This window comes from Centropristis striata, chromosome 12, assembly GCF_030273125.1.
Source record: "Centropristis striata isolate RG_2023a ecotype Rhode Island chromosome 12, C.striata_1.0, whole genome shotgun sequence".
NCBI lineage: Eukaryota > Metazoa > Chordata > Actinopteri > Perciformes > Serranidae > Centropristis > Centropristis striata.
Window position 1 is genome coordinate 32,578,714 of NC_081528.1, and position 19,635 is coordinate 32,598,348.

The 19,635-nt window shown below is 40.0% G+C and overlaps 2 protein-coding genes across 2 annotated transcripts; both read left to right on the plus strand.

The window, feature by feature from the left end:
- Window positions 1–326: 326 nt before the first annotated feature.
- Window positions 327–5,618, plus strand: trmt112 (tRNA methyltransferase activator subunit 11-2). Its single transcript, XM_059345893.1, has 4 exons — window positions 327–539; window positions 1,728–1,829; window positions 2,297–2,389; window positions 5,201–5,618. The coding sequence occupies exons 1-4, from the start codon at window positions 465–467 to the stop codon at window positions 5,300–5,302; spliced, it is 372 nt and encodes a 123-aa protein (XP_059201876.1). The 5' UTR covers window positions 327–464; the 3' UTR covers window positions 5,303–5,618.
- Window positions 5,619–8,426: 2,808 nt separating this feature from the next.
- Window positions 8,427–17,762, plus strand: tgfb5 (transforming growth factor, beta 5). The gene is made up of 7 exons (XM_059346285.1): window positions 8,427–9,929; window positions 11,161–11,324; window positions 11,966–12,098; window positions 12,209–12,319; window positions 14,232–14,412; window positions 14,777–14,930; window positions 17,331–17,762. The coding sequence occupies exons 1-7, from the start codon at window positions 9,569–9,571 to the stop codon at window positions 17,487–17,489; spliced, it is 1,263 nt and encodes a 420-aa protein (XP_059202268.1). The 5' UTR covers window positions 8,427–9,568; the 3' UTR covers window positions 17,490–17,762.
- Window positions 17,763–19,635: the final 1,873 nt, after the last annotated feature.

A 19,635-nucleotide genomic window follows, 5' to 3' on the forward strand; every position in this document is an offset into this window, starting at 1 on the left:
AATATTTCACTATGCAAATATATATATATATATACACACACACACACACACACTGGAGCAGTCGCTGAAAGTTGAAATCTTGGATCTTTTTTAAATAACTTTAATTTTTTACTAAAATATTTTATTTGGTTGATGTTTGGATCCCAAAAGACAAAACTAGTGACATCAGAGGGCTAAATAAATAATGTCATTTATAATTAAGACTTTTGGATTTTAAATTTCCTATTCAATATTCGCCCATAATTACTGTTTGTGTGGATACTTCTCAAAGATGGTACTTATTTGTTAGGAACCAACTGTCGAAGAGATGACGCTTCGGGGAACTTTTTAGGCGGTGCAACAAGCTGCACTTCCGGTCCACATGTAAACGCTGCAGCGTGATTTAAACGTAGATGAAAGACTGTTGACTTTCATAGTAAATAAACGTTAAAGTAGTGCCGAACCGGTGACAGTTGTTTGTAAACATGAAGCTGCTCACGCACAACATGTTGACGTCTCACGTGAAGGGCGTCACTAAAGGATACCCGCTGCTCATCAAGGTAAACTGTCAACACCGGAGAGCTACACGGCTAATGCTAACACCGCTGACTCAAAGCATCATATAAGGTCCTGAAGGGGTTATTTCGAATAATAAATGAAATGAGAGTTCAATGCTACTTGTAGGTTATCACTGAATATGTCATGGTTGTTAATTTGATTCTCGTACAACATGTGACGTTTAATAACAACCTAACTAGAGGTTAGCAGGCTTGCAGCAGGTAAAAAACAACTTTCTCTCCTAAACTGCAGAAATAATTTCTTTATTTTTAAATATGCAAGACTCGAGTAGAATTGCACCCATAGCTTTATGTTTTAACATAAATTGGTTTCTATATAATTAACTATTGCATATTTGATACTTCTGTGGGTCAAGTCACAGTTTGTTAGCTAGTGTAATATTCAACGATGATAGGAAGCATTATATTAGCATTATACAAGGCTACTATAAGACTATTGTCTGTTTCTGTTTCAGCCAAATGGCAGCTTAAATGTTGTCTAACTTGGTAAACTACGAGAGGTCCTGACAGTGTATGCTTCCCAAACCCACACAAAGGAAGTGGGAGAGAGAAGTGCACACAATCCCATGCTATTAAAAAAACCAAACAATTAATGATGTTGAGATGCATATTGGTTTCTATAATAATGAAATACAGATTTGCGAAAACTCTACGGGGTGATAATGATGGCAACTCATGTTGCATCTCAGTTGAATGAATCAAAACTGTTATGCCAAACTTACATAAAGTGACTGCATAACTAAGGATACAATATATTTTAACATTAAACAATAAAAGAACAGCTCAATTTACGGTAAACCAGCTCTAATCTGACCCACCTGCCCAAGCACATATCATCCCACACAATGCAACCCAAAACTGTCCAACCCGAAAACACTGAAATACACCTTTTTATGGGAATGAAAAAACTTTTGTTTAGCATCTACACTGTAGTTTTTACTCAAATGCAAAAAAAAATAGACATATGTGACACTATACTGAACAATTATGTGGGGATAATTTCAGGCTACTGGTCCTTAATTTAATCAGGTGTTTTTTTATGTCGGTGATAGTGGGAACAAATTGCAGGGGAAGTGATTTTGAACATGGACATAATGTGTGTGGAAGGACTACTGAGTAAGATGACCCTGAATGTTCACACTAATGCACTTTGTTGTTCTCGTTGTGCAGGCAACTGAGGTGAAGGTAAATGAGGTAGACTTCAACCCTCAGTTTGTCTCCCGGATGATCCCCAAACTGGAGTGGAGCGCTCTGGTCCAGGCTGCAGACGAGGTGAGTCAGGTCGTAAAAGTCAAGACTTGTGATGACTCACATTATAAACATGAAACCAGGGTGATTTTGGAGCGTTTCAGACACATGCAGTTTCTAAGCTGTATCTATTAAAAAACAAAGATTTTCTTCGATTTGGAACAATTCATCAATTCATAATGGGAAAAGGCTATTATGAGATATCAGAAAAGATTTTTATTACCAGTTGTTCAGAGATTCACTGTAAGATGTTGTCTTGGGTTTATTTATTGGGAAACATGAATAAAAATGAAAGAAATCTCACATTATAATCTTTTATAGAACAGTCCTGAAGTGGAGTACTTTATACTTGTAAAAGCAGTTGTAGATGAGGGAATGGTTAACAAGTGTGTACTCCTAAACTGGATCCTCCAGAATACAGTAAACAGTATTCCATAACTGGGGTGTAAATTTAGATCTGCCAATTCCAACACTTGTTTCTGTCTCTTTAGTTGGGTCATCGGCAGGACCTGCCAGGTGAGCTGGTGCCAGAGTATGAGAGCAACGAAGACTTCCTGAAGAAAGTTCACAGAGTGCTTTTAGAGGTAAGAAGTCAGTACTGGTGGATGTTTTTGACAGCAGTGGTACCTTTTACTACAGTATGTAGAAGCAGAATTTAAATGAATGTGTTCTTTTTTAGGGTTGTGATTAACGACTTCTTTTATTCAATTAATCTGCACAAACATACAGACACAGCTAGACCTCAACAATTTGTGGTTGTTTGCTGTCAACAAACAACAGAGAAGATTAAAAAACACTTGGAGGGACTATGTTCATTCTCTGCCCAGGACACATTACTCCACTGTATCTTTGCATAGTAAATAGTTGTTTACTGCTACTTAACTTAACTGCTGTATTGATGTTCTGAATGTGTTGTCCAAAACCCAAAGCTATTTAGTTTATATTGATAAAAAAACTGAAAAACGTTGACAAAGCTGGATCCCAAGAGTGTTATCGTTCTTATTTAAAATTGACTGAAACCGTCAATTGATTCTAAAAGTACATTTATTTATTTTTTACACAATTCTCTGTTCATCCATTAATCAGCTATTTTGATCAAGCTGTACTATGTTGCCGTAAACACAAAGTTCTTGTTTTTTGCCAAATGTTCCAATTCACAAGTTGTTTAAGCTCTTTAACTTTTCATTTTCATTCAAACCAAAACTTTTTCACAAGCCTGAAACCTTTTTTTAACTTAAAGAAGAGGTGTCTTTGTCCTTTTTGTGTTTTTGAAACAGAGTCTTTCCTGCTTCCTGTTCTTGTGTTACTTAACACAGTAAATGAATCATTATGATAATTATGGGATAACTTTGTGTAGGACACTTAAGTACACGTTTTGGATAAAACCCAAACAGCTCACAATATTCACTCAGACATAAACACAGAAAGGTACGGAGGGCACTTCACATCCTCTTTCTATTACTGGCAATAGCAATTAGCAGCAAAGCTTTCATGTGGTCGTTTCCTGCTCAGTGTTTTGTTGTTTATAACTGCACCACGTCCTTGCAGCTGAGGAGAGTGCCATTTATGGAGAGATCAAACACTGAAACTAAAATACTTGAGTTTTAGACCTTATTCTTACCCCAATATATATAATGCATGGTCAAAATGCTAACTCCCAGACATTTCACACGTGATTGTTGAATACCTTGTTCCAAAGTTTTTGGCATTAATAGTTAATAGATGCCTCACTTTTCTCCGATAATGGATAAAACTCTTTATACTTTGCCTCTTATCCACACACTAAGGAGCCAGGAATCACACCATTGACCCTGTAATTAGTGGACGAACCCACTCTTCCTCCCGAGCCACAGCTGCCCACTGTGTCATAGCCACTTTGTGCTACTATGACAGCCTCCACTCTTCTGGGAAGACTTTCCACAACATTTTTGAGCCTGGCTGCAGGGATTTAGTGCCATTCAGCCACAAGACCATTAGTGAGGTCCAGTACTGGTTCCAGTTCAAAGGTGTTGGACGAGGTTGAGGTCAGGACTTTGTGCAGGCCAGTCATGTTTCTCCACACCAAAACCCTATTTCTGTACAGATCTGGCTTTGTGCACGGGAGCATTGTCATGTTGAAACAGTAAGGGAGCTTCCCCAAACTGCTGAAACTATTTCTTGTTTACTTTTGGTTTTATTCACCAAAATGTACTGCATCATTCCCTGAGGTCTAAAAATGTGCTGAATGCATTTCCTCCCTCATAAAACATGTCTGCGCCGGTGATGGCCATGGCTGGAAGCATAAAAAATACTTTGGCCATATCGCCCTAGTATAATATACTGTATAAATAGGTTGTTTTTTTTAAAAAGAATAATACAGATAAACATCTCATTAAGATTCCGGTAATGGCCTCACAGATTTCATTATGATGTGATGTTGATGATGGGCTGGTTATCTCAGCCTACCTATAACTTAATAACTCATACAGTTATTATTAAGTTGTCTATTCAGAATCATGTTTTTGTCTTGTGGCTCAGTATCAAATGTTCCACAGCCATGAACCGCGCTACAGGCCAGGGGCTGGGAACCCATGGTCTAAAGTATATTTGGCATTTTTAAACCATTTAGGGAATCTCTGAGACGAACAGCCACTGGGGAGCTCCCCTAAGAACTATAATCCCTTAAGGTTTTGGGTTTTTTTCATTCCAATAGTAAGCCGGCAGGTTTGCATCCATCGTTTTTCCAACCCACTTTACATGAAGCCATGCACAGTTTGATGTGATTTTATGTGTGGCTGCATTGATTAATTTACTATTTATCAAACCACAAATTAGAAGAAGTTAAGTTACCTCCCTAGCGCCCTCCGTGGTCCCTCCGCCTCACTCCCAGCCATTGTCAGATTACTTTACCAGGAGGAGAGTGGACAGCAGCTTCAGAGGATGTAGGCTTTTTTATCCTGTGAGTGTGTGGAAAGAGTACCGACTCTGAGGTGGGAGCTGCAACCCTGATTCCAAGAGTAATGATTCCGTGAAAAACATAATACAAACAGAATGCAATCACCTACATTCAATTGAATACATTACAAAGCTGAGATGGGCACCCCAACATTTTTGGAATAAGGCTGTAAAAAACAGTCCCTCCACATGGTGTTCTAAGAATTGTGATCATTCCTAGTTCTTGTAGTACACAGTAAAAAAGACACTTCTGAAACTATGGGGAGAAAAAAGTCCTCTCTAGCCCGAAAACCCCTATTGTTTACTGGAGCATTGAGAGGAACTAAGAGGCCTGGGCAAAACCAAAAGTATGGTGACATGAATGTCCATATACTTTTGACTATATATTGTATTTTGCTCGGTGGCATCATCTAGTGGTGGTCTCTAAGCTCTGGTCTTGGCTGTGTGTGTGTGTGTTGCAGGTGGAGGTGATAGAGGGCTGCCTGCAGTGCCCTGAATCAGGACGAGAGTTCCCAATATCCAGAGGAATCCCCAACATGCTGCTGAGCGAGGACGAGGTGTAGACAGCAGCTCCACAACATCAACATTTCTCATACGCATCCTCGCCCCAAACTGTCACTTGAATGGGATTGTGGGTATTCACAGAGAAGAGAGAGGCTGGACTTAAGTTGGTGCCATGAGAAAAATAGGCCACACTGTTTGTACGATTGTTGTTATGACATTTAAGTGGCTGATGCTGCCAGAGGAGGAATAACAGATGGAAATGTTCCCAGAGAGTAACCCCCGGTGGTTTTATCTGTATTTATTTTTGTAACTGTTTGGGTTCTCTTCTTTTCTTTTTTTTCAATAAAACTGTCCTTATTTCAATTACAGACAAAATTGCTTTAGGTTTTTGTGGAAAATATGGATTCGCTTATATTGAAGACTAGAATCTATAACCCCTGAGGCTCCCTGGAGGAGAGGCAGGCTCTGAACCCCATCTCGCCCTCTCTCAGGGTTTAAGAAAGTGCTGAGGACTAGATGACGTGGCAGTGGCTTGTCTATATTTGGCTTTGAGGAAAAGAGGAAGAAAAAAAAGGCAGGCTAGAAGTTGTTTTTGAGGAAGTCTTTTCTTTTTCTTTTCTTTTATGCCACACATTGCAACACACACACACACACACACACACACACAACGACAACAACAACAACCCACCTGGGAGGGCTTAAGTGATTTAAGATGCCCAATGGTGTGTCTGATCTTTTAAAGACCGCTAAAAGGAAAAGTTCAAATAGACAGCCAGAAATGATCAGCAAGACACTTAATTTGTCCAAGATGGTGCAGAAGTCAAGTTAGAACAGGAGCCTGTTTGTTCGCAGGCGGTGTTATCATTTTTTAAAAACCTTGCCAGGACAGATGATGAAGGAGAAGGAGGGGGGGTGCCCTGACCAGAAGCCTCAAGGCAGCCTGAGTCTCTCCTACCTTTTCCTTCTACTTACAGCAATTACAGGCCTGCACCCGCAACTATAATAATGGTATAATAGGATGGCAGCAGAGCAGCAATAAAAACCTCCCCTGACAGATTAACAGTCCTCTCCAAGTTCTGAGCTGTAATTAACAATGAGACCGAAAGAGGAACAGAGAGGAAAGAAAGGGCCTAGATTGAAAGCTAAAAAAGATAAAGATAAAAAGGGATGTGCTGTGGAGTAATTTAATAAAATTAGGATAAGCCTTAAGCTATGGCATGAGTCAGTCTGAGCTGAAAATCCCATGAGATCCTTACGAAAGCTTTATTTTGAAATCCCTGGCGTTGGCTAATACTTTTTCCTTCTCAACTTCTACTTAATCAACCATTATTTTTCACATTTTGGAAACTTTGCTTCTCTGTTTTCTTGCTTCTCTGCGGTATGTTAAGTGTATTGCTAAAATAAAAGATGTTACTGTCAGCAGCAGCTTCTTAATACACTTTTGTATTCAATGTATTTGAAAATACCAGGATAATCACATAGTGAAGCAATTAACTTCATAGTTCTTAGTGTATGGATTGAGGGGGACTGTACTTTTTGGAGTCTTGGACTATTTTGTCAATTTTTTTAATACTTTTCAGCCACTTAAAAATCTTTACTGTTTTCACTTTGACATACTTTAACATTTTAAATCCAAAAGATGTTTTTTTGTTGTTGTTTGACTTTCAATACACAATCATGCTAAATTAAGAATTTTAAATGTTGCAAATGTGAACACAGTTTCAAATATAACAAATAAGAGATGAAATGACAAAAATGTCTAGTTCTGTATTTTTATACTAAAGTATGAACTTGGTTTATACCTATTATAATACAAAAACAGCCATGGAGTTTCAAGCAGGTATTTCCGAGCGAAGTTGACGTAAGGGCTCGATGTTGCTTCGATTATGTCATGACGTCAGGAAAAAATATATAATAAGTAATATTTTAAACCGAAGCTTAACAATCAAATATCCAGGCTGCTCAAGTTAGGTATTATAAAACTACTACTGACAGCCTGTTAAGTTAGCTTAGTTAAAAAAAAAGACTAAAAACAAAGTAAAGGTAAACCAAAGGTAAATTAAGCGTCTTTGTGTATTTTGAAAAGCGCTATATAAAACCGATGCATTATTATTATTATTATTAAAATGACCCTACTAATAACTATTAAGCTCACTTATTAAGGTGAGATGTCTCATTTGTTTAATTTGTACAAAAACCGACATGAAAATAACCACAATTCGCCATTTTATGGTCATGTAGGGAAAATATTTACCTTAGCTGACTGAGCTTCAACTGGTCTCCTAGCAACGCATCACTTAAACCGCTAATGTAACGATAGTTTTGTTTCTTTTGTCTTTTTCAGGCATTTAAAACCAAGATATTAATGAGTTTTAGAAGTGCTAGTTTGTGTTTTGGATTTTTTTGTAAACAGGCTAACATAGGCGGATTCTCTCTGTTATTAGTGTTTATTTTAAGCTAACCGGTGTTAAGGTTTAGCTAGCTAACCTGGTAACCTTGTTAACTGGCGACTTTAAGCGTAAAATTGCAGTTACCTTTTGTTAAAATATATATTTTTGGGCATTTTTATAGCTTTATTGAAAGAGAGACAGTGACAGAGTGAAGGGGGGAGGGAGACAGGTGGGAAGGAGGTCCAAGCCGGATTTGAACTGGCTCAGGTGTGCCACCGCGGTGACGCCACAGCCATCACCTTTATATGTTCAAGATGTATGACCCCAAAAAATAGACCCCAAATATAATTTTTTTACATTGTAATGAAAAGCTAAACAAAGAGGGCAGCTCCTTATTTGCTTCCTGTGTTCAACAGCTGAAAGTGGCCAGTTAACATGGTCACCAGTTAAACCATAACACCAGCTGTTAGCTGACCTTACCTTCATATTTGTAAGGCAAGAATGAGTTGCACATTTCCCAAACGCTGAACTATTCCTTTAAGTGTAATACGTCCTCAGGGGGTGTTTACCTGTGGATTGAGGGCAATGCATGCATTTTTGCGGAAAGAATAAATTGCTGTGTGTGTGTGTGTGTGTGTGTGTGAGAGAGAGAGAGAGAGAGAGAGAGAGAGAGAGAGAGAAGATGGCTCATGCCTACATAATCACACGCTCCCTTCACTTTGGTGGCAACCCTCCTCCTCCTCCTCCTCCTCTCTCACATCCAGTCCCTCCCTCCTCCACCTCCTCCTTCTGTCTGAGCATTTCTCCCGGAGGATCTGCAGGATAATGGAGTCACATCATGCAGCAGGTCTCACTGTTTTCAGAAGAGCTTTCAGGCTGGAGCTCATTTAGACCGGGGATCTGTAATTTACTTTAGAGTTTCCTCTCTTTTTTTAAAAAAAAATCGTAGCACAAGGACTTCTTTCATATATTTTTCTGCGTCATGTGTTTTTATGTCGTCTGACTTTTTCCGTGTTTTGATGTTTATATGAGGGGGATTAACAGGCCCACCATGGTTTTCCCAACATAAATCAACAGTTTCTTACGTCTTAGTGCAGGCTGCCTTCTGTTTACTTATAACGGGGAATGAGAGAAGCTCATTGGGTCTTTTTTAACTACGTTTTCTGGAAACGGGTATGGGCCAGTTTTTTGCTCCACAAATGGGTCTTTCGGAGGTGAACGCACGGGAGCCGTGCTGCTTCAGATGAAGGTTTTTGTTTGGAGGATTTGCGACATGGGCTGAGCTCCTGAGGTGACTCTTCTCCTGAAAGCTGTTGAATTATCCGAGGATGGACGACGCAAAACGGAGACGGATAACAATTAGCGAATTAGTTACACTGTAATTAAATATCTTCACCTTGACAGGCGGAAAGCGCGCACGGAACAACACCAGAGCTTTTGAGCGCACCGAATTCAAGCGTCAGGCAAATTTCCAATCTCTAAATGTGAGGATTTTATAGTAGAGTTTGGTGGTTGAGTGATATAATTTGGCGTTTAGAAGTTTTTTTCCCTTTTAAATGCAATGACTTAAACTTTAAATATTAAATGACAATGCGTCTATTTGCATGTAGTGTTAAAATATGCAGGCGCATGGATGAACAATGTAAAATTACCTTAGCAGAATAAATGTAAAGTCAGCAGATGTGGTTTTTCTTTCCACGGAAAGTGGTTTTGACCAAAATAGCCTGTTAGAACTGGATATTGGATTTGTTGGCCTTTATATTATTCCAGTAGTTTGGAGGCATTTTGTCTAACCCTCAGTTTAAACCACTTTACGCACTCATTTCTTCATTTTGGGGTTTTTGAGTCTTTTGAAGATTTACTGACAATAGTTTCAGCTAGATTTCCTCCACGGCCGCCACGAGTGTCTCTCTCCCTCCGTCTCCTCACCGGACAATGTGGCTACCCCGTCTCGCGCTGCTGCTGCTCCTGCTCCGGTTCTCCGGTGTGTTGCTGGTGGAGGGTTTCAACACGTGCCACTCCATCAACCTGGACGCGCAGAAGTCCCGGCGCATCGAGGCGGTCCGCGGGCAGATCCTCAGCAAGCTCCGCATCCGGAGCCCACCGGCGAAGGACGAGGACCCGCCGGCTGGCTCGGTGCCCCCGGAGGTCATGCTGCTCTACAACAGCACGCGGGAGTTGCTGAAGGAGCGCGCGCGTCTGGCCGAGTCCACGTGCGAGCGCGAGAGCAGCGAGGAGGATTATTATGCCAAAGAGGTGCAGAGGATAGACATGCTGCCGCCCCGCACCGACACAAGTGAGTCCAAGTGTGATTTATGACAGAGCTCGTCAATGTGTGGTCCGGGGTCCAAAAAGAAACTATTGAAAATTATCCAAATTACATTATATAATGATTCCCAAGTTTATTTGGCTTCTGACCCCTTTAAACGATATGCAGGCCTATCTGTAGACCTTCTGGTCTGTAATTTGCAATATCAGTGAGAGTCCTTTGGATGTCTTTATTTTTCCAGAATTATGATGGAGACCCTGAATACACACTTCTTTAAAATCACTTCAGTCCTGTTTTTCAGAAGAAACAGAACAGTTTAAGAAGGTCCAAAGGTTGACAAAATAGTAGCAGCAGACTCAATTTTAAATAGATGTAGCATTATCACTCTCTTTCTTTTATGCATCACACTGTCCGAATAGACTTCACCTCCATCATTTCCCCCACCCCAAGTAAAAGCATGCAAAAAGCACTTCTTTAAGGGTAAATTTGATGCATTCAAAATGTTACACAATTAATAGTACAAGAGAATTAGCAGCAAAATTGTGTTGTTCAAAGTTGAGAAGAAGAATTTGTGGTGTAAAAGTCCTTTCTCCATAGTTAAATTGTTGATGCTTTGATGCATTTTAATACATCTGCCCCAAGTGATGGTTCAATCTGTAGCAATGCACTATATTTTGTAGAGTTGATAAGTGTTGGAATAAAAATGATTTTTTTTATGATAACTAATATCTTAATCTGTCAGATACAGATTTCAAGTTATCAGGAATTATCCCGCCCCTCGTCTGCAAAAGCTGCTGCACATGTACCCCTGAGCAAGGCACTTAAGTCTCTGATGCCTTCAGAGCAGCTTTATTGTGGCAAACTTGAAGCTGTGGTCTGTCATTCGTTGCTCTCATGAATAGAAACTTGACTTGATGTTGATGGACCTTGTTTGGGAGAGTGTAAGATTAATGTTACTGGGTACAACATTGTGCATAATTACATAACTGTCTAGATGGGAGGTGATGTTTCATACAGTGAAACCCGTGAACGCAACAATTACCCATATATTAAACATAAGACCAGACGCTTTTACTCACTATGCCCAAACCTATAATTTCGTTTCTAGACACTCATCAGTAGTAATTATGTCCGAGACAATGCATCAGCCCCACAGCGCTTTTTAACCCAAACTATAAATAAAACATTGTCGTAGAATGCATGAGAAGTTGTTGGGTCATTCATCATCCTTTTTATGATTTTTTTTGTTTTCATCCAGATGCGGTACAGCCAGCAGCCCCCAACCCCCATTACAGAGTCGTCCACTTTGACGTCAGTGGAGTGGACCTGACCAACAGCACCCTGGTCAAGGCTGAGTTCAGGATCTTCAGAGCTCCCAACCCGCAGGCCCGGGCCTCAGAGCAGAGAGTGGAGATCTATCAGGTACAAAACAATTCACCTCTTTATCACTTCGACTGCAGCAGAGCCACAAAACTAGTATGTAATTTGCAATGTCAGTGAGAGACCTTTGGATGTCTTTTTATTTTTCCACAATTATGACGGAGACCCTGAATACACACTTCTTGAAAATCCCTTCAGTCCTCTTTAAGTGCAAAAATAAGCAGGAGTTGTTTCTTCTTTTTTGAAAAATAATGTTCAAATTTGCAAGGTGTGACCACAAATACCATTCAAATTTGTTTTGGGGGCAGATTTTTCCCTCCAGGAATTTTGGCATCGGGCCAACAAAACTATTATGGCAATAAATCTTCATAGATTACGCTGTATTTATATTTTGACTCCAGGGAGACATTTCACACCTCTCACAGAAATATGTTCGCCCAAAGAAAGTGAGCAAACATAATTTACATTCCCGATGAAAGATTTGCTGGTTGTTATTGGTTTCTATGACACACAGTGACACAGTGTTCGGCTCTGTGCCATTCATGTGTTATGTAAAAATGAAGAAAGATGAACTCACTGCCCCATTTACCACAGTGGAAATTATAACATTTACCAACTATCTTGATGTCAGCTACATCACTCTTTCTGTCTGTGTGTGTGTGTGTGTGTGTGTTTAATATCAGCTGCTGAAGCCAGATGAAGAGAGCACCTCCACTCAACGCTATATTGACTCTCGCACTGTTCAGCCGAAGGCGAAGGGATCGTGGATTTCTGTGGAGGTCACAGAAACCATTAAAGACTGGATTTCAGATCCAGGTTCGCCTCTGCACTTTCTCTATGTAATTACTCATACAGAATTATATATACAGTGTACAGTACTTCATATTCAGCAGCTGATCTCAATGTGTGTTTTTCCCACTAATTAGAGAATAATCTCGGCCTGAAGTTGGGCGTCCACTGTCCCTGCTGCACCTTCGTCCCGTCCACCAACAACATTGTTCCGAACAAGAGTGAGGAGCTGGAGGCTCTCTTTGCAGGTTTGTTGCAATTCTGTTTTTTTGCAGTGCATATCATGTTAGCCAAGTCTTGATATGCATGTGCAGAGCGGATGACTTGAGCAGCTTTATGGGGTTGGATTAACCTCCAGTGACTTTAAATCTAAAACTATATTTATATTTTGACAAGAGGGAAAAATGTCACATCCCTCGGAGAAAAATGCAGAGTTGAACGACTGTTTCATGTCACTGAGCGAGACATTCAGTGAAAGACTGAGATTTTAAATTCAGCCTGAACATGATGATAATGAGACTTGGTTCTGTGAGGATGACTGGTCAACATGCAACATTCGTTGTGTTTGGGCCTCATGTGAAAGCTGTTGAGCTAACTACAACATGTAACAGGCCTTAACAGGGACTTTCATTGTCAAAACTAAAAAGATGTTTATCATTTTAGTCACATTGTATTTAGAGTGATTAATGTAGCTATATGTCAGCTAAATAATTAAAATGAAAGAGAATACGATCTTCATTACAGTAAGTGTAAGTAAGAGTGCTACTTTGAACTAGTGGACTTGATCGCGTGTCACTTATTGAGGTGTATGTTGTTACATGCCGTGCTGTTTCATTTCCCACCTTGTTCAAAGATACTGGGAAACTTTGCCTCTCTAGATTTAACAAATTTTCTTTGAGTTTTTCTTTAAGGCTCATCTGGTTCTTTTTCAGTTTTAATGAATTTGCACATTTATTTATAATTTTGACAGGTTAGTTCAATCATCCAATAATCCAAAACTTAATTTGCTTTGCCATTGTCTCTGATACCGATGCAATGATGTGATTCAAAAGCAATATTGAGTATCAATAATGCAACAAATATTAAAATGTATTTATTTTGCTGTTTTTTTATTTTAGTCCCTATTCTATGTTAAAAAGTGGTTGCCATTGATGACAACCAAAGACCAAGACTGTGGAGCCCTGCATAGACAAATACATCATTAAACATTACCGTCTGTAAGATTTGATGAACTAATAAAATTAAGTTAAATTTAGCCTCAGTTTTATCTGAATGACCATAAAAATGAGAAATTGAACAAGTTGGCCTTTAAATGGCTTTTTTAAGCGCAATAAAAGCACTTGTGTAAGATTTATAATCTGGTGTATGAGTCGAGACTCTTCTGTAAGGCGCCTGCAAAATGATCCATGAGTCACTTGTACACTATCGTACAGAAATAATGGAGACACTGTTCTTCCACACACTGTGAATCTGTTGAATGTCAGACGGTCTGTGTTGCTTCATGTAGGCCCCAAATTGTGGCACTTTCCTCAGGATTTACATTCAGCCCAGCCAGGTTTTTTTACCACTTGGAAAAAAAAATCAACTTTTGATACTGATGTAAGACAAGCGGGGGCTTGTTGTGAGCTCAGAAACACCATGAAATCAGATACAAAGGCAGGCTGTCATTCCTTATTTAGGAAACAACTGTTTCTGTCTATACACCGTCCATATTTGTTCAGCAATAATCAAAATTTGTAGAATGTCTATATGTATCCTACTGCCTTTTTAGAAAAACACTTTAAACTGTATAACCAATAAAAACATAGCCTAAAACTGTATATGAATTACCACATTTTTTCTGGCATCTAAAATGTACAAACTGTAGGAACTCAAAGGTGTTTACGTGGTAGTTCCCAACCTTTTTGGCTTGTGACTCTATAATACGAAGCAAACAGTTCACAAACCCTTCTCTTAGACTACATTTATCTTTCTTTGTAATCAATTGTGCTGTTGTGTGCTGTTCCTTATTCAAATTTTGTTTCATTTTAATAGACTATCCAGTATTTTATGATACAAAAAGCAAAGCTTAATCCCTCAGGTTCATCCTGCGACCCCTTTGGGTGTCCCAGCCCTCAGGTTGAGAGCCACTTGTATTAACTGTCAAACTGCTCTCTGTAGGTGTCGACGATGAGCATCTTCGTCAGATAAGAAAGCCCGGTCAGGTTAAAGGTCAGGCAGATTTCACCACCAAGACGCCACACCTCATCCTAACGGTGTTGCCCAGTGACAGAGTTGACAATCCGGCCAAGAAAAACCGCAAGAAGAGGGCGGCCGCCACAGAAACCACAACCTGCTCCCGGTAACCATCCTTTTGTGTGTTATGTGTGGCTGACTGACTTGTAGTTTTATACTTGTGAAATCTTCTTGTGGTGGGCGGTGGATTTTTCTCCTGACCCAAAACTTTGCAGACTATTGTGTGGCGAAACCAACAATATTGACCCTGTGTTTAGACTGCAGGCGAACAGGCATGCAGTGTTTTATTTAGACTACCTCACGCTGCAGGAGAAAACTCTGGCAGCCCTGCACAGTCATTACCTTGTGATGGCTGGTTCTTCAATGGTGACCCGTTGTCATTTTCCCATGACCCGGCATTGGGCCCTTGCCCCGGACCATGAAATGCGGGATGGCAGTTGAAATATTTCCATGTGTGTTTTGTGTCTCAGTGGTTCAGACCAGGGCTGCTGCCTGCGCTCACTCTACATCGACTTCAGACGGGACCTCAACTGGAAGTGGATCCACGAGCCCAAAGGTTACAAAGCCAACTTCTGTGCCGGCAACTGTCCTTACCTCTGGAGTGCCAACAACCACTATAACATGGTGAGTTGGTTTATTTCTCTTTCTGTTAGATGAGATATGATCAGGGCTGGCTGTTGAAGCTCCACTGGCAATCAAAAATGTGCCCGTGGCACCAAGTATTGAAAACTATGGAGCACAAAAGCTGGCATCACATGTTTTTAGCCCCTTTCAGACTGCCGTATTAAGTCTCAATATTTACGCCTCTGTGACGTTTCACCTTCAATCTGAAGCGTAATGGGGGGACCAAGTTATCCAAGACAGAAAATACATGATGTGCATTATTTGTGCGACCAACTGCCTGGTAATAAGAAAGGGAGTGGACCAGAAATAACAGAGCTCTTTAAGTCACTTTTGTGGAAACACAGTATGAAGTGAGGTATTGAGCTATACTCTTTTGGTCTCGTTATGAAAACTATATTGTATTGACAGTAGTATCAAACAATTTAAGGCAATACCCCAGCCCGACATATGAGTACAGTGATATAATTTTGTGACTACCTACAGCTCTTCTAAGCCCATAAGGTCACTGTGAAATACGTCACCATAACAACAATATGTGTTTTAACCACTCAGACAGAACTGGTGGCCCTACAGCTTTTAAGGAAAGTCAAACAAAGTCAAATGTGCTGTCCTTTTTTTCAAATTATATTTTGCAGTAATCTCTAGACAGCTCTGCTGTAGCCATTATGTTTTCGGGATGTCCGTACCTCCATTCATCCAATTCTCATGAACGTGACATCTCACGAATGTCCTAAGCCAATTTTGTCTAATTCTCATCACTCATCTTGGACTCACAGTTGAACTGATTAGATTTTCAAAGGTCAAAGTCACTGTAAACACAAAACATGTTTTTGGCCATTGCTCAAGAAATGAGACGATTTCATTATGATTAAAGTTCACACAGATCATTCATAAAGATCAGCTTCTCTGTGACACAATTCTGGCCATTTTTTCAACACCATAACTCAGGAACAGAAGACAAGAGTGTGACCATATTTTACATTTGATCAGATTGAATTAGTGACACTTCTCTTGGGTGCCTTCTTTATGACACTGTGGTAATCATATAGATCTTCTATCAGGTTAAAAATGTGTGTGTAGTGTAGTCTACATTTTACTATTTGTAGCTTCTTTGTCTATTGTCGTATCTTCATGAGTCTGGACAGACGAGGATGTAAACTGGAACTTGACTGGTTGGCGGAGGCTTTGCAGTAATTCTAGTTTGTTTAATATATTGAATGGAAAAAGTGACAGTGAGTCTCAATGTGAGGGACACAGCCAAATTATATGAATAGATGGTTATGTAACAGTTGCTTCAGTCCAAACAAAAGCAACTTCAGTAACTGAAGTAAGTAACTCCTCCGTCTCTCTCTAGTAAAACATTCTGGTTTGGACCAAACTCTAATCAACATCCAAACACACTTCAATGTAAAGAAACTTTGAAATGCCTTTGACGTTTGCCTTTAAGTGCATTGTTTGTGGCGGCCTAACACCACAGTTAGCTAAGACTGGTTAACCCCAGTGTCATAAATGGGCTGTCACCTCGCAGAAGCCGGCTACAGAACATATAGGCTTATGCAACAACAAGCCTGTTTTTCTCTCTTCAGCCACACTGACTCTTACATAACCTTCTGATTAACTTTTCCTTTCCTCTTAGTCTGTTATTGTAATATAGATTTATAGGCATTTTTCTGCTCACAACAAATACCACTGTGACTTTCACAAGATTTGGTTTGCTTGAAGGACAAATAAGAAACACTGAGAGACAAGGGTTATAGGATAGTGCCAATGGTTAAACTTTGACAGTTAAAGGCTTATCTTGAAATTATTTATATTCATGAAGAATAATCTGCTTTATCAGCTGCTGCGTCACACAACATTTTAGGAAGCCATTAAACTTGCTACTTCAGGCTGCCGCCAACGGTACACATGGCCTTTAATTTGTTCATGAAAACCTGTAAATCAACTGTAAATGTTATTGACCTTAAATCATTCTACCATAAAGTTGTGACTGACTAGAAATAAATACTATTGTCAAGTCGTATTTAAGGTTTGTCCCATTTAGTAAAGGATTAAACAATGTTTTTATTGCATGAAGCCTTATGGGATGAGAATGGTTGTTCCAGGTATTAATCAAACCTTTTCACTCTCGTGAAAAACTTTAGATTCTGATTGCAGGTGCAAAAAACATAAATACTGGTCCTAATGTGTTTTTGTTTTGGGAAGTGACCGTCATATAAGCAGGTTAATGTACTTCTAGATGTCCATTATCAGGAATAACTGACCTTCACATCATCCGTTAATTCCTCATAATGGACATGTCATCAGCCATTATTATTATCCCTTCAATCATTCAGAGTAAGAAACTGATTTCTTAGTTCGATACAGATTAACTGTCCTTCACTTCTTTCCCCTGGTCAGATCCTGCCCCTGTACAACAAACTGAACCCTGAGGCCTCCGCCTCGCCATGTTGCGTGCCTCAGGACCTGGAGCCCCTCACCATAATGTACTTCATAGGCCGCACGCCACGTGTTGAGCAACTCTCCAATATGGTGGTCAAAACCTGCAAGTGCCGCTGAGTCCAGAGGAAGAGGTGAGGGAGGAGAATGATTACAGGACCAAAACTACAAACTGTTTCGCTCAGGGGGGGACGAGAGGACAGACGGACCCTTTGTTCATTAATCTTCGCTCTTTCATCAGCTTTAGCAGACATTTGAGATGTTATATTTTTACTTAAATACCCCATTCTTTACAGGCATGAAAACTTGTTCATTCTCTGGAACTTTCCGTTTGATATAGGACACTGTAAATATGATAACATAGCTGTATTAAACCTGTACCTGGATATTAAAGGGTGTTGTGTGATTTGGCCACATTTCGTCTGCATGAAAAGGATTCTTTTTTATTAGGATTTTGATTCCACTTTGGGCGTATATATTCCTGTGGCCGTGGGCAGCGGAGCGAGCTAGATGTGTTTGCTTTAGGTTTGAAGGTGTTGATAGGAAGGAGGCGGCGTGGAAAGGTTTGCAGACTGAGATCTTTAGGCGAGGGAGGCAGATAGAAAAGAGAGAGAGGAGCTGTGTCCAGGCGGAGGCCCTGCCAGCTCTCTGCGGTTCCCGGGCTGAAATCTGCCCGGCGTAAACAGGATGTGAAAGATTTCCAGACACCGACCCGACCACTCACGGAACGCTAGATTTAAATGCTCCCCTCATCTCCTCTGTCTGTGTCTCTCTCTCTCTGCTGCTCGAGGTTCTGGGATTTGTGGTGGGAGGAGAGAGGGAGAAAAGAGAGGCTTTGAAAATGAGACGTGGGATGATAGGGCTGTATTTGGAACGGCTACAAGTTTGGAAGGTGGTATTTTGCAGCCTTAGCAAATTTGTACCTATTTGGGTCTGACTCAAATATTCCGTAATCAGACTCTCATGCTCATTTTCTGAATGTGCATTTATTATCTTATTGTAAAAAAACTGTTGACTCATTGCTATTCCTACACTATGATTGTCATACCTGTTTAACCACCAGTCTCACTGATACACACACACCACACACACACACAGTCTCTTTCTCTACACCCAAGTATCCACATTGACCACTTTTGATAGAATGTCTAAATGCTGAAAATAAAAAACATCCCCAGGGCTCATTTTAAATATAGGCTCTCTGGTATGCCAGTGGTTTGTATCTGCGTGTGTGTGTGTGTGTGTGTGTGTGTGTGTGTGTGTGTGTGTGTGTGTGTGTGTGTGTGTGTGTGACAAAGAGCAAGTGTGTGTGTGTGTGTGTGTGTGTGTGTGTGTGTGACAAAGAGCAAGTGTGTGTGTGTGTGTGTGTGTGTGTGTGTGTGTGTGTGTGTGTGTGTGTGTGTGTGTGTGTGTGTGTGTGTGTGTGTGTGTGTGTGTGTGTGTGTGTGTGTGTGTGTGTGTCTGGACAGTGTAGCTGGTGAGGTCATGCGTAATAGCCCAGAAATTATTCCCTGGCTTTTATTGTGAATTTTTCATTGTGATTGTGACGTGGGTCGTTCTCTTGTTGACCCCGCTGACAGTGAGATGTGGAGTTATGTTTTTTTATTTTGTTTGTGTGTTTTGAAAACTTGGTTTACAATAAAGTTTTAGTTGGATAGGAAGCATTCCAGTCAAATCCAAAGTTGTTACAACAACATCCGGTCATGGATGGCACTAACAGAGTCAGTGGTTTTCATGCATTTCTTGAAGTTCTGTCTTGTTTCTGATTGGCTTGTAACTGTTATGAAGTTTTTGTATGAAGCTGTTGGTTTCTTTTTTTTTTCTTTAATGCGTGTGTTCCCATTTCAATTCCTACTAAAGATAGAAACACAGGACTCTCCCGAATGATGTAACTGTCATAAAGGTTTAAGTTTGAACTACCAGTTTAGATTATTTTAACTCTATTTCTGAGAAATTATGTTTTATCGTCATGGTGGACAGAACTGAAAATAATCCCACTCTTTGAAAAGCAATTAAGTGCTATTAAATTTAAAGAAATCTCGTTGGATATTTATAAAAACTATCAGTGGTGGCAGAAGTACTCAGATTTATTGTTAGATAGATATTTCCCTGTATCTCTGAAATGCTTTGTTGATACTGACATGACTTTCATTGGGTTTATTGTCCGAGTCTTTTATTGTTGTGGAAGCTGTGATTGGCCACAGTCTCCCGTCAGAAGCTCAATTTTCTAAAGCCTGAAAACAGCCAAGAGGAGGTGCAAAAGTCT

Bases quoted from the DNA above. Each gene is read 5' to 3' on its own strand.
- trmt112 (XM_059345893.1), top strand. From the start codon at position 465: ATGAAGCTGCTCACGCACAACATGTTGACGTCTCACGTGAAGGGCGTC. The intron at 540-1,727 runs GTAAACTGTCAA...CTCGTTGTGCAG, and splicing joins GATACCCGCTGCTCATCAAG to GCAACTGAGGTGAAGGTAAA. The intron at 1,830-2,296 runs GTGAGTCAGGTC...CTGTCTCTTTAG, and splicing joins TGGTCCAGGCTGCAGACGAG to TTGGGTCATCGGCAGGACCT.
- tgfb5 (XM_059346285.1), top strand. From the start codon at position 9,569: ATGTGGCTACCCCGTCTCGCGCTGCTGCTGCTCCTGCTCCGGTTCTCC. The intron at 11,325-11,965 runs GTACAAAACAAT...GTTTAATATCAG, and splicing joins AGAGAGTGGAGATCTATCAG to CTGCTGAAGCCAGATGAAGA. The intron at 12,099-12,208 runs GTTCGCCTCTGC...CCCACTAATTAG, and splicing joins AGACTGGATTTCAGATCCAG to AGAATAATCTCGGCCTGAAG.